The 15226-nt window shown below is 35.0% G+C and overlaps 1 protein-coding gene across 1 annotated transcript; it reads left to right on the top strand.

The window, feature by feature from the left end:
- Positions 1 to 8224: 8224 nt before the first annotated feature.
- LOC111918237 (eugenol synthase 1) lies at positions 8225 to 10048 on the top strand. The gene is made up of 5 exons (XM_023913906.3): positions 8225 to 8565; positions 8681 to 8815; positions 9106 to 9343; positions 9409 to 9612; positions 9713 to 10048. The coding sequence occupies exons 1-5, from the start codon at positions 8314 to 8316 to the stop codon at positions 9877 to 9879; spliced, it is 996 nt and encodes a 331-aa protein (XP_023769674.1). The 5' UTR covers positions 8225 to 8313; the 3' UTR covers positions 9880 to 10048.
- The last annotated feature ends 5178 nt before the right edge of the window (positions 10049 to 15226 follow it).

Raw genomic sequence — 15226 nt, 5'->3', positions numbered from 1 at the left:
TCGCGCATCAATATCGAGTTTATTTTACACTTAAATTTTGACGCTCATTTTATTCTTAATTCATTAAATTATAATAATTAAGAAAATACACACATAAATCACATAATTCACAAATAATACATTTTTATTATTTCAAATTGGGTTACAAAGGTTAACCTAGACTATTACATTGCTAAAAAAAATGGAAAGCCCAGAAACACGGGCGTTACAATTCTCCCCACCTTAGAATGATTCCGTCCCCGGAATCATACATCAACAAACAAATGCGGATAGCGACTCCTCATGTCACTCTCCGTCTCCCAGGTGAGATTCGGCCCATTCGTGTGTTTCCAACGGATAAGCACTAACTCAACCATCTTATGTCGCAACTTCTTAGTCTTTCGGTCAACGATTGCCTCTGGTTCTTCAATCAACCTTTTGTTTTCATCGATTCTTAACTCCGAAAGTGGAATTATGTCGGGAACTTCTCCCGTGAACTTCCTCAAATAACACACATGAAAAGTGTTATGAATTCCATTCAATTCTTCTGGTAGCTCGAGCTTGTAAGCTTGGTTCCCAATCCTCTGAAGAACTTTAAACGGTCCAATAAACTTTGGACTTAATTTTCCCCTTTTTCCAAATCTTATAAGTCCCTTCCACGGCGAGACTTTAAGCAAAACCAAATCTCCAACTTCAAAAGTTATCGGTCTTCGCTTTTTGTCAGCATAGCTCTTTTGACGGTCCTGAGCTGCTAACATTCTCTCCCTAATTATTTTCAACTTTTCAGCAGTTTGATGGACTATCTCTGGTCCCATAAACTGCTTTTCCCCAGTCTCAAGCCAACAAGACGGCATACGACACTTCTGCCCTTACAAAGCTTGATAAGGCGCCATCTTAATGCTCGAGTGAAAAATATTATTATAGGAAAATTCTACCAAAGGTAAATGTTCATCCCAGTTACCTTGGAATTCTAACGTACATGCTCTCAGCATATCTTCAAGTGTTTGTATCGTCCGTTCGCTCTGACCATCAGTCTGCAGATGGTAAGCTGTACTTAAACACAACTTGGTACCCAATTCCTCTTGTAGACTTTTCCAAAACAGCAAAGTGAAACGGCTATCACGATCCGACACAATCGTTAACGGAACACTGTGAAGCCTCACAATTTCCTTCACGTAAGAATTCGCAAATTTTCCATAGACCATTTCTCATTGGCTGCTATGAAATGCGCACTCTTAGTGAATCGATCAACGACCACCCAAATCATGTCGTGATCACTTTTTGTTCTGGGAAGTTTAGTGACAAAATCCATAGCAATGTCTTCCCACTTACCCATAGGTATAGGTAAAGGTTCTAAACTCCCGTATGGTTTCTAATGTTGTATCTTGACTCTCGCACAAGTCACACACTCCGCCACATACTTCGCAATGTCGAGCTTCATCGTCGGCCACCAGTAATAGGGTTTCAAGTCCCTATACATTTTTGTGCTACCGGGATGAATGGAGTACATGGTTTTGTGAGCTTCTTCCATCAGAAGATCTCTTATTCCTCCTAACTTAGGTATCCAAATCCGATCTTGGAACACCTTCAGTCCATGACTGTTTATACCGAACACCAACATTTTGCCCAAACGTTCCTCCTTTCGGTCATTCTTCTCAGAATCTTCCTCTTGAGCTTTCTTTATACTTTCCACAATGGTCGAGACAACTTCTATCCTCAACGCTCTTGGCCTTTTCCTTTCAAGATTGACTTTCCGACTGAGAGCATCAGCAACAACATTTGTTTTACCGGGGTGGTAAAGTATCTCACAGTTGTAGTCTTTAAGTAATTCTTGCCACCGTCATTGCCTCATATTCAATTCCTTCTGACTAAAGAGATATTGGAGACTCTTATGATCAGTAAAAACTTTGCACTTCGTTCCATAGAGGTAATGCCTCCATATTTTCAGAGCGAAAACTACCGCTGCCAACTCCAAATCATGAGTCGGATAGTTCTTTTCATGCTCTTTTAGCTGTCAAGATGCATACGCGATCACCTTATCTCGTTGGGTCAAAACACAACCCAATCCAACACCAGACGCATCGCTATAAACAACAAAGTCTTCAACTCCATCGGGTAGAGAAAGTATCGGTGCCTCGCATAGTTTCTTCTTTAGCTTCTCGAATGTTTCTTTATGCTTATCACTCCAAGCATAAGTAGCTCCTTTGTGGGTCAAAGCTGTTAATGGACTAGCGATCGAAGAAAATCCTTTGATAAACCTTCGGTAATATCCGGCTAATCCTAAAAAGCTTTGGATCTCTGTGGGACTTTTTGGTTGTTCCCACTTCATTACAGCTTCAATCTTTGCTGGATCAACCATTATACCTTCTTGGTTGACCACGTGACCCAAGAATTGGACTTCTTGAATCCAAAAATCACATTTGGAGAACTTAGTATACAACTTCTCCTTCTTCAAGACTTCTAACACTTCTCACAAGTGTCTGCCATGCTCTTCTTGGCTTTTCAAATAAATCAGAATGTCATCTATGAACACTATCACAGATTTATCTAGGAACGGATTACAAACCCTGTTCATTAAATCCATGAATGTTTTTGGAGCATTGGTTAGTCCAAACGACATAACCAAAAACTCGTAGTGTCCATATCGTGTTCTAAATGCAGTCTTCTCTATATCCTGCTCTCTTACTTTCAGCTGATGATATCCTGACCTCAGGTCGATCTTTGAAAAATATCTTGAACCTTGTAGTTGATCGAACAGGTCATCAATCCTCGGCAACGGATATCTATTATTTATTGTTGCCTTGTTCAGCTCTCTGTAGTCGATGCACATTCTTATACTTCCATCTTTCTTCTTCACGAATAACACCGGAGCTCCCCAGGGCGATGAACTAGGTCTAATGAAACCTTTGTCCAATAACTCCTGAAGTTGCATCATCAGCTCCTTCATCTCCGTCGGTGCTAATCGATAAGGTGCTTTTGTTATAGGCGTCGTTCCGGGCAACAAGTTGATACGAAATTCTACTTGCCGATCGGGCGGTAATCCAGGAAGATATTCGGGAAATACTTCCGGATAATCATATACGACAGGAATATTCTGCATCACATTCTTTTCCTTCTTAGCATCCATCACGAATGCTAAATATGATGTACACCCCTTGGTCAAACACTTTCTGGCTTTCATTAGAGAAATGATTCCAGAATGTACTCTGCGTTTGTCTCCATACACCATAAATGATCCCTTCCAACGCGGTTTCACTTTCACTATTTTCTTTTTGCATAAAATTTCGGCATCATTGGTGCTAAGCCAATCCGTTCTCAAAACGATGTCGAAACCGTTAAGTTCTATAGGCAATAATTCCTCGTGGACTTATTCCCATTCAAGTCAATTAAGATGTTTTTCATACGATGGCTAACAGGTACAAACTTGCCACTAGCAACTTCGACTAATAAAGCATTATCTAGTCTATCGACAGGCAAAGCTAGTTTTCTACCAAATTCATGCGATATAAAGGAGTAGTTGGCTCCAGAATCAAATAAAATTTGGGCAGACAATTCATTTACGAGAAAGGTAGCTAAAGCGACATCAGCTTCATCTTTGGCAGCTTCCAGTGTCATCTGGAATGCTCTCGCCTTCGGCTTTGGCGGAATGTTGGGTTTTGCTGCCTCCTTCTTCTTTGGACAATCTCTCGAGATGTGCCCTTCCTCACCACAACTATAACAAACATTCTTGGTGAGGGTGCATTCGTTAGCATAATGCCCTGGCTTTCCACATTTGAAGCATGTGGTTTCCCCGCCACACTTCCCATGATGCTTCTTCTTACACTTGTCGCACCATTTCGCCTCTACCTTTCCCCCACTTCCTCTCGAACCAGATTTCAAGAATTTACTTTTCTTGCTGGACCCTGAAGATCCCTCGAATTTCCTATTTTCACTAACCTCTGACCTTTCCAGACCTTTTTCCCTAATCTGGGTCTCAACATTTCTAGCAGCCCAGATGGCGGCTTTCAATGTGGTTGCTTGCTTAACCATTGGACCATAGTCCGCTGGTAGTCCAAGGGCAAACTTGTTGACCTTAGAGAGTTCTGTTGGCACCAAATATGGGATAAACTTAATTTTTTCTGTGAAACTAGCAACGTATTCAGTAACGCTCAATTTCCCCTTATTCAAATTCTGAAACTCATTACTGATTTCCAGAAGGTCCTGCTCGGAGCAGTATTGCAGTTTTAGTTGTTCCGTAAAGTCTTCCCAAGACATTTTGCTTGCTTCTCCCTTGGGCATAGAGTCAGCTAACAGCTTCCACCAACTCAACACGCCAGATTTTAGCAGAGGGATCGCAAGAGCGGTCTTCTGCCTGTTGCTGCATTCGCAACTTTCAAACATTGTCTCCATTTCGGAGATCCAGTCCATAACTTATACTGGCGTCGGTCTTCCGGATAGACATGGTGGTTTGGACGCCATGAAATCCTTATACTTACACCCACGCCCATCATTTCCTCCATGCTGCTTGTTGCGTCTAACCACTGGTGGGTTGTCTTGACCAATGATCCCACTAAAGTTTTCTCCTTCAGACTGCCCTCCATTCTCCTCGGACTCTTCCACTTGAATTGACGGTTCTTCACGATTCTACCTAAACAGACGTCTTGTTTCTTCCATCTGACGATCCAATATCGTTTGAATCATCATTTGTACACCAGCCATTATTATCGGCTCAGGTGCTGCTGCTACGACAGGTATTTGCTCAATCACTGGGGGTTGATTCCTGTTTTCATCAGCATTTCCAACTCCGCTTCTTGTTCTCACCATTTTTGATTTGATCTGTACACCGAATAAGGTGAAATTAGATCCTCTTTCACGATAAGATTTCAATTCATCTTTAGTACTCCAAACGATTACATGCTAGTTCTAATATCGTATACATACGCTTAGAATCCTAAACACATAAACCTTCAGATACGGTTGGCAACAAACCGTAGATCCGAACAAATAATATCATATATGGCAACATATAACATTTAGCACGTAAAAGCATTTTACGCAACTTTCCTAAAATAAACTAGTGATCGTGTCTAAAATTTAACAGACACACATCTCCCAATCTCCACTTAGCATTCTAAGTTTAAGTCTAGAAATCCTACAAATTCCTAGTTCGCTTAAACTAATGCTCTGATAACAACCGTGACATCCCCAAAATCTCAGCCAGAAAAGACCGTTTTCATTTATGCCTTTTAAACCTTTTTAGAGTAAATTCTTTTGATTTTAAAAGAGATGCGGAATTTGTTCCCCAAAACAAAACATGATGAAGTAGGTTTTTATCAAAACATTTCATAAAGAAATATGATTTCATTTCATAATCAAAAGTCGGGATGTCATAATCCGATACAGACCATAAAGCATAAACGATAACATTACAAGTCATTCAACAAATATATACATATACAAACTTGTAAACAAAACAATTCATCCATCTTATGCCCTTGCGCCACTTCCTGTAATACAAATAAACTGAGTGGGTCAGGCTTGGGAGCCTGGTGAGCATGTAGGGTTTTCAACCCACAATAAATAATTATATTTAATTCAACAATCAACAATAACTCAATTACCCATTCCCGTTATCCTCACTTTACGTCCCTAAAACAACATCTATTATAAGGGACCTAATTTAGGATTTTTCATCGGGACGAACATTACTGCAAAAGGGCTTCCTTAGCAATAATTATCCTAAAGGCAACCATGAGGGGGATAGAGTACACCGGTGAACACGTCGTTCACAACACCTACAAGTTATGAGTCTGCTAGTGTTCCACAAGACTGTCTAGAATGGTATGTGGTCGTCATCCATACTCTGCTGAATGACTAGAATAACACCAACAACACCGAAGCCTCTCATATGTTTATTACACACCAATTATCTACCCATGTTCTACCCAACATATTAGTAGATAAAAATGTACATTTTTATACAAAGTTTAAAACATGTATAACATGTTCGATCAATACATTTTTCCACATAACAGATGAGGCATACACACATAACACGTATTTCATAGAGAATAAATCAGATCTATGAGATAATAGAAAGTGAATATACAGTCACACATATAATCAACAAGGTATACACGTAACTAGGGGTGAGCAAAAACCGCACCGAAATTAAATTTAATCGTAAAAACCGCAACTGAAAAACCGCAACCGCAATTAAAACCGATGATGAGGTTTTCTGTTTTTCAAAAACCGCAAATTTGCGGTGCGGTGCGGTTATTAGTTTTCAAAAACCGCAAAAAAACCGCACCGCACCGCATATGTTATATACAATTTTTTTAATTAATTATTAATATATTAAATACTAAAAATAACATAAGTTTCATGGATGAAAGATGGATAAAATACTAGAAGACCAAAGTATTGGTGTTTTGTTATGTTTAACTTTGAAAAATGGTGAAATTCGACAATTTTAAGATATTTCTTGTAAATTACTATTGATTTGACGTTTTTAAGATATTAGTTGTTTGTAATTTAAGTTAATTGTCTTATACTTTATGGTTTTTTTATTATTACAAGTAATATGTTTGAACTCTTAAAACCGTTTGAGCTCTAAACTGTGGTTAAAAACCACACAAAATAACCGCACCAAATCCATGCGGTTAATAACCGCAACATAGAAAAAACAAAACCGCACCGCAAAAATAACCGCCTAACCGCACCGCAAAAATAACCGCACCATGCGGTTTTCAAAATAGATTAACCGCATTTGCGGTTAGTGGTGAGGTTTTAGCTAATAACCGCACCGAACCGCATCGCGCTCACCCCTACACGTAACACGTATTTTATATAAAATACTTCATAATAATGTGTTGGAAGAAAATGACTACACACTCACTTGATCGGAAGATGATCGGGCAGCACTACGGCTTGCAGAAGTAGTGTTTCTCCGTAGATCTGGGAGATCTTCACAAAAACCGGGTTCCTCGCGGGCAGGGCTTCGGCTTGGGAATCTCACTTCTCGGGATCCTCGGGACTTTGGATCTTGCTTCGGGGCTCGGGAATAATACCGAGGCTTTGGGGTATAAACGGCACGCAAAACGAGGCAAAATCTAGAGAGAATAGGAAGAAGTTTGTAAAGGAAATTGGCTTCCTTCGTATCCCCTTTTATAGGGTATGATCCTCGGAAGTACGCTGGGCGTACAAGGCTATGCGGGGCGTACGCCTCGGATCGTCAGCGCTTACGCCATCGGAGGTACTCGAGTGCGAAGGTCGTCATGCATAGCTGTACGCTGGGCGTACAACATTACGATGGGCGTAACCCGGATAAGTCCGGTGACTCCTCTTCGGATTATATCGAAAGTTTGAATTTAAATTTATATTTTAAATATTTAATAAACTTCAAAAATTCATATCTTCATCATACGAACTCCGTTTTCGACGTTCTTTATATCCACGCGTAGGTGAGACTACGCTCTACAACTTTCGTTTAGACTTCGTCAGCTAATTTTGAATTTATTTTTATTATTTATTTTTAATAGGCTGGGACAGGAAAACTTCGTTATAAATTTATAAGTTCTTCGTCCGACGTTCGTTCTCGCCTAATTTTTTATCCTTTCGAGTATTCGGGCTGCATACTGCCAAGTCGAAACTTCAGAAAATCATAACTTCCTCATACAAAGTCAGATTTGGGCGTTCTATATGTATTTGGAAACCTCGTTTCGACCACTACAACTTCGTGTAACAATATTGAGTTTATTTTACACTTAAAAAAATACACACATAAATCACATAATTTACAAATAATACATTTTTATTATTTCAAATTAGGTTACAAAGGTTAACATAGACTATTACATTGCTAAAAAAATAACAAGCCCAGAAACACGGACGTTACATTGAAACTGAAACCATTCAATCATGGTTTACGGCCAACCTAAACCATGATATCTTGAAACTTAAATTGTACAATTCAAACATGTGCACCTCTTAATTGCGTTAGCATTGTTCTATAGAATACGTCACCTTCATGGCATCTCACTATTCGTATATAGTTTCTTAGATACTTCAATCCCTTGATTTAAAAAATCCAAATATATAGGGCAAAAAATTATTAGAGGTGTGAACATAACCATTTTCTAGAAGAAAAGAAAAGGTGAGAATGTGAGATGCTCCACCTAAAGTAATCAAAAATGAATCCGGACATATTCATGGGCATAATCTCTTTTGAAAAAGAAAGATGTATATGTAATAATCCAAAAGAGAAAGGGTCTATCTATAAATTCATGCTTCTTGAGCCTCGATCACCATGCTTCCCAATACGCTATAACTACTCGCTTACTAATCTCCACTTGCATGCTTAAACTTAATTGCTCCCTTTTCTATCGTATCCGATCACCTGGAAATCGTTGTCGAAGAAACAAAATGGCGGAAAAGAGTAAGATTTTGATCATCGGAGGAACTGGTTACATCGGGAAATTCATCGTCGAGGCCAGTGCCAAGTCCGGCCATCCTACTTTCCTTCTCGTCAGGGAATCCACGCTCTCCAACCCTGCCAAATCCTCCCTGGTCGAATCGTTTAAGAAATCCGGCGTTACTTTCATCACTGTCAGTAATAATTGTTCTTCTTTAACTAACTAGAATTTTTCCAATTGTAGGTTTGTAAAATGATCGAATTGATGTTTTTAGAGAAATTCCTGATAATTGTGTATACTTTTGGCAGGGAGACTTGTATGATCACGCGAGTTTGGTGAAGGCGATAAAACAGGTAGATGTGGTGATCTCCACGGTAGGTCACACACAACTCGGTGATCAAGTTAAAATCATTGCCGCCATTAAAGAAGCTGGTAACGTGAAGGTAATTGAAAATCTCTAGACGAAATCAATTTCTGCAGCCTGTAGGTCGTTCTTATTGTTCGTTTCAATCGATTGTAGTACAGATCTACTTCGTCTGTAGATAATTTCAGTCTTTTCAAGTTTGATTATCGAATTATTTTGGTTGAATTTACTCTCACATGTCATTCACACCATGAAAAGGCATATATGTTTTCGTTTGGAAATTTGGGGATTCAAATCCATTAAAAAGTTCACCGGGGATAAATGTTGCGACGATTTCTTAACTTCTTCCATTGTTCCTGTATTACAAAGAAATTTTACCCATCGGAGTTCGGAAACGATGTGGATCGTACAAACGCCGTGGAGCCAGCCAAATCAGCTTTTGCAAACAAGGCGCAGATCCGCCGCGCCATTGAATCCGAAGGAATCCCGCATACCTACGTCTCTTCCAATTGTTTTGCTGGCTATTTCCTCCCAACATTAGCACAGCCAGCAGCCACCGCGCCACCAAGGGATAAAGTCGTCATCTTAGGAGACGGAAATGCAAAAGGTAAATTAAACCAATTTCTTTCTTTCTCTTCAAAGCTACTTTCTAATAATCTGTGTATATCGCAGTGGTTTTCAATGAGGAACATGACATTGGAACTTACACCATTAAATCCGTCGATGACCCAAGAACTCTGAACAAAATCGTTTACATCAAGCCTCCTGGTAATATTTACTCATTTAACGAGCTGGTGTCGTTGTGGGAGAAGAAGATCGGGAAAAAGTTGGAGAGGGTTTATCTTTCCGATGAACAAGTTTTGAAGAACATACAAGGTACTGTAACTCTGTAACTCTGTTTTATGTTCATTACCTGAAACTCCTTCTTCATCATCATCTCCAAATCCCGATGACTCATTTGTTCATTATTCTGCAGAATCTCCAGTTCCGTTGAACGTGGTATTGTCGATCTCTCACTCGATCTTTGTGAAGGGCGATCAAACAAACTTTGAGATCAAACCATCATTTGGGGTTGAAGCTTCTGAACTTTATCCTGATGTTAAGTACACTACAGTTGATGAATTTCTCAGCCGTTTCGTCTGAAATGTCAAGCGGCGGTGGTTTCCGGTGACTGATGGGTGGAGCTATTATAAAAAGTATGGTTATTTCGATCAATAGATGGATATATTTCGTGTTTGGGTGTTTTCTATATTTGAACTTTTTATTTGCCAAATATTGAAAGAATAATAAGCATTAACAAAACTTTTCCAGAGTTCTTGCCATTAAAGGGAGTATATTATCATTATGCTATTGTTGCTATGGTCCTAAAAAACGCACTATGCTTAATTTCGAAAAAAAAAACTTTATAAAGTATTATGTTATTTTTTGTTCATATTGATACGTTATCGATGGGTCTTTGAATTAGCGGTGAAAAAGTGATTTTCTTTCTTAAAATATAAGGATAATGTCTTAAAAATATATTAATTTTTGTTTTGTACTTTTGTGTAAAAAATATGTATTAAAAAAAAAGAGAAATTGAGTTATCTATCCATAATGAAAAAAATGGTTTTTCTAATAAAAAAATATATTTTGGGTTGATATTTCAAGAATAAATCTGATAAAAATTTCAGAATAATTTTTTTTAATTAAAATCTAGCAATAGGTTAAACAAACATATTAATAGGAAATATATATGGTGGTATTGCTTAAAATCAAACATTTGATTGAAAAATATGATCTTAAACATTCTAAAATTGACATTTCAGATAGAAGTAGAGACTTGTTTAAAAACAAATTGTAAAAATAAAATAAAATAAGAACTAAAACTCATATTTATTATTAAAAAACTCAAAATAAATATATTATCTATATCTTTTTCACTAAATAAACTCATTTGTATTTAATAAAAAACACAATAATGATAATTTATATATAACTTTTGGGTTTATTTTTTTATTTTTTAATAAATATCATAATTATATATCATCTTCAACATATTTTTATAACTATTGTAATTCTTATAACGTTCTTTGCAACTATTTAACCATGTTATCATTTAAGGTACAAATTCTTAAACTTAATTTGATAGCATGTGACCACTGTTAAATACTTGCAAAGAATGTTATAATCTATTGTTATTCTTTACACTTAAGTCATTTGTTTTACAATCAAGACATGAAAATTCAAAAATAAGGTAGCATGTGATCAACATTGCTAAATACTAGCTACACTAGTTAGATAAAAATACATGCTAAAAATGATATATAGTAGTGAGTTTAGTTATGATATTTATTAAAGAAATCATAAAACAATCCAAAAATGATATATAAATTATCATTATTGTAGCTTTTAATAAAAAATGAGTTTTTTTTTTTTAAAAAAAAATTAATTTAAATTTTTATTACTGAAAATGATGCAGATGACATCTTTATTTTGAGTTTTTTAATAAATAAATATGAGTTTTCTTGATATAAAAAAATTCAAAAAAAGTCCTTAAGCTTTAACCTTGTTAACGAAAAAGCCATTTATAGTTGTTTATTTTAAGAAAAATCCTTTAAATTTTCAAAAAAGCCCTCGAAACTTGCATTAGCCGGGAACAATGATTTTTTTACAAGTGTTCACTGGTTTTCTAAACTTAATTGGAAAATAAATAAATAAAATCAGGGATGAATTTTTTGTTAATAAAGCCAAACTTTCAGGGATTGTCTTTTTCTTCAGATTTCCCATTTCCGAAATGAAATAAGAAATCTGCAAGTGTAGTTTATATATCAACTGCATTTTATATGTAAAGAGAAATTAAATAAGAAACTACTTTTACTTCTATGAATAACTTCAACGGACCACAAAGTAGCAAAACAAACATCAACAAGAGCAAACAAAGCTATAAAGTTGGCAAGACCCAATTAAGGGTGAAGATACGAACTTCAATAAATAGATCATGATCAAACCAACTTATGACTGAGTGGTCTAGGTTTGGTCTAGACCAACGATCTTGGAATGATTTGCAATTTCAAACTTTATTCGGTTTAGGGTGAGTTTCAGATTGATCTTAATTTGGTGTTTAAAAAACCGGTTTTGAGTCAGTCCTAATGGTCATTTTTTCCCAGTAAATACTCCATGGTTTCTAATCGTTCTTTCTTTTTTGTATTATTCTATGATATTAGTTTTCGATATAGATTTACACATTCTTTTCGGTATTCATGTTAACAAACTATTGATGATTTTAAACTTTAATATTTTGGGGCGATCCGTTTATCGCAAAGACTGCTTCGGTCTATACCGAAAAACTCAGGGGGACCTACATTGGGGGTAGCTGCTCCCATAATAAAAAAAACTAAAAAAGTTTTTACGAAAATAATATATTCTGACCACTTTAAAATAAAATATTATGACTCTTCAAAAATATTTCGCCCCTACAAAAGATTAATCTTTTTGCTACCTCTTTGAAAATTTTCTAGCTTAACCCTATGAAACCTAACTAAAAAAAATTGTATCGCCCTTGACCAGGGGCAAAACATGAGTACTAAGATCGAAGATGGCTGAAACTAATACCTCAAAGCGTAAATGTATAAACAAGTTTATTATTATTCAAAGTTGTCAATAAGAAACTCAATTTGAAATATTATTACATTTCTTATCAATCTTTTGTATTATTTACTTGAATTGTTTTACAAAATTTATAATTATACTCTAACGACAATTAACAAATTACAAAACTAACTAATAACTAGTAAATATAAAAGAAAAAATTAACATTTAACATATACATTCATAACAAACAAAATAAACTCTACTTTTTTAAATTTTCCGTGTTCACAAATATGTTCTTGATTTAATAAAAACTCATAAATTAATAAATAACAAATAACAATAAATAAATATATTGCAGTCTTTAGCTTTACAGTGAGAGGTTTTTCAATTACTTTTTTACATCTTTTTCACATTCCAACGTTTTTTATCTAATCACATTCTTTTAAAGAGAAACAAAAAGAAAAAGATAGAGAAAAAGAATAGGGTGAGAAAGAGAAAAAACTTTACCAATTTGGAGCACAAAGTTCAGCAAAGAGATGATAGAAGGAATGACGAGCACTCCAGCGGTGGTGACGATGTTCACTGCTGAGAACTCCGGAAGATTTGAGGAGTCGCACATTTTTCGGTGAGTAATTTTTTCGGCCTTAGTGATAATCTCTAGTTTAGGGTATAATATTTAATGAAAGATTACATTAATAGATTGTAAATTGGAATAGTTTTTGGGTTTATATGTATAGTTTTAGTTTCCAAACGGTTAGTATCTTTTAAAATTAAGATTTGGTTTTGATTTTTTTCAGTAAATTTCTGTAATTCAGTTGGTTATCTTTTATTTTATTAGTTTCAAGATAATAAGCAAATAAGATTAATTTATATTTTTCTGAATTTACTTAATCGTATAGAGAATAAAAGAAGGGGCCATAAAGTTAAAAAAATAAAACTCATCCCACATACTGTAATAAAGGTATCCCCTGATCTAATAAATAAAACCAATTTTGTCATAGCACCCCCAAATTAATTTTTCCCGCTCAAAATACCAAAATGAATTTCCCCAAATGCCCTTCCGCCTAAGTTGATTTCAGTGTTAGACTAAAAAGTCCCACTAAATTTGAAAATCAAATCCCTTAATCTTAGACATATTAAAAATTCAAATTGTTTGATAACGAACGTGATCTCTGATATCAAGAAATCATCAAATTTAAATCAATCTCCTATTTCACTCATGTTTAGAACCTAGCATCTCATAAAATCAGGAAAGAAAATGGTTTCCAAACTTTGAATCATTCAAACCCTGGCATCTGATAAATTCAAATCAAGAAACAAAATTGTCTTTGAGTTTTAGGTTTTCCAAAGATGTTCGAATGCCAACCAACTTATTGATATAATGCAAAATTGCTCTTTGTTCGCCCTCTCTTCTAGCTGACGAGGCTTTTCTCTTTATCTCAGTTGAATTTTATTTTACGATCTGAAGCTTCAAGGGTATTGGAGAGCTTATTGTGAACCCGTTTGTTGATCGTCATCATTTCAAGTTTAGGTAAAGTTTTTTGTTTGTTTGTTTTTTTTTGTCTAGGGTTTGTTTGCCTTGATGAATTCTTGTTATCCATTTCTGCATTTTCGTTATTATGATTCTTTCTATGCGAATTATTGAATTGATTATTTGTTTTTAACCGAGTTTTTTCAACTTTGGTTGCATCTTTTTCATGTATTATTATTATTATTTGTTTATTTTCAGGTCTAACATATGTTGTCGTTTGCCATAAGGTAATTGTTGGTTTGTTTATTCTTTGTTCTTCGTTCTTCCATAACATGTTTGATGTATTGCATTACTGAGCTTTTTTCTTGGTTTTTATTGTTTGGATAAAGGATTTAGTAAATTCAAAATTGACTAAAGCTGATTCACGTCGTTCCCCAAAAGGTGAAACAAAGGCAAACACCTAATCTTTGGTTTTCTTGAATCAAGTGTATGAATCTTTAATTCGTTTTAATAGACATTTTCTTTATTGGATTTATGGTTTTCGTTTTTCAAGTGCAAAATGGATTTGATCATTATAATATTGACATGTATTTTGTTCTCCTGTCGAGGATAGATAAACTGGTTTTTAAAACTCCAAAAATCCTTGGAGTGAAAACCAATCGCAACTTTAAACTTGTAATTCATTAAAACTAATAATTTTTCCTTGTGACTTAAATATTTTATTGCAGGTTAAGCTGATAGAAACATCGATCAAGGGAGTTAAAGTGTAGAGTTGTTGGAATGTTTTATGTGAGGGGCTGCATAAAAACTGATATGAAGAAAAGGGGAATATATATATATATATATATATATATATATATATATATATATATATATATATATATATATATATATATATATATATATATATATATATATATATATATATATATATATATATATATATATATATATATATATATATATATGGATTTAAGAAACATTTCAATTTTTGAAAAATATAGCTTATTTTGGAAACGGGCTTATTCATTTTCTTTGTTTTTTTGTGTTAGGTTAATAGTAGCCCCAGGGGATGGAAACAATGGATTACAAAGGAACTAAATAAGAAAGCAAAGATAAAGAGGTATTATTACCGCATCTTGTCGTTACATACATATGGAGATAGAAACAACCCATTACTTAAGGTATGACCAACTAGCCCCCGAATATAGTGGTCTTATGTGTTATATGGCCCTATATTATTAGAAAAGGAAAATCTTGAAAAAATTTAAACCTGATTGTTCAAATTCAACTTACATGGTATTGGATTATATGGGAAAATTGGTAAGTTTTTTATTAAAATGTTAACTATGTAAGATTAAATAAAAAAATAATTGGATAAAATGTGGTAATTATGTAGGATTAAGCTCAAAACTACTACGTGTTGCTAGTTGATTAAAAAATATGAGA

The sequence above is a fragment of the Lactuca sativa genome, chromosome 9 (assembly GCF_002870075.4).
Source record: "Lactuca sativa cultivar Salinas chromosome 9, Lsat_Salinas_v11, whole genome shotgun sequence".
Taxonomy (NCBI): Eukaryota; Viridiplantae; Streptophyta; class Magnoliopsida; order Asterales; family Asteraceae; genus Lactuca; species Lactuca sativa.
Note: the sequence above shows the minus strand (reverse complement) of the source record. Positions and strands in the feature narration are given on the sequence as shown.

Excerpts from the sequence above, each read along its gene's own strand:
- LOC111918237 (XM_023913906.3), top strand. The coding sequence starts at position 8,314 with ATGCTTAAACTTAATTGCTCCCTTTTCTATCGTATCCGATCACCTGGA. Across the intron at positions 8,566-8,680 it reads CCGGCGTTACTTTCATCACT|GGAGACTTGTATGATCACGC; the intron begins GTCAGTAATAAT and ends TACTTTTGGCAG. Across the intron at positions 8,816-9,105 it reads AAGAAGCTGGTAACGTGAAG|AAATTTTACCCATCGGAGTT; the intron begins GTAATTGAAAAT and ends TGTATTACAAAG.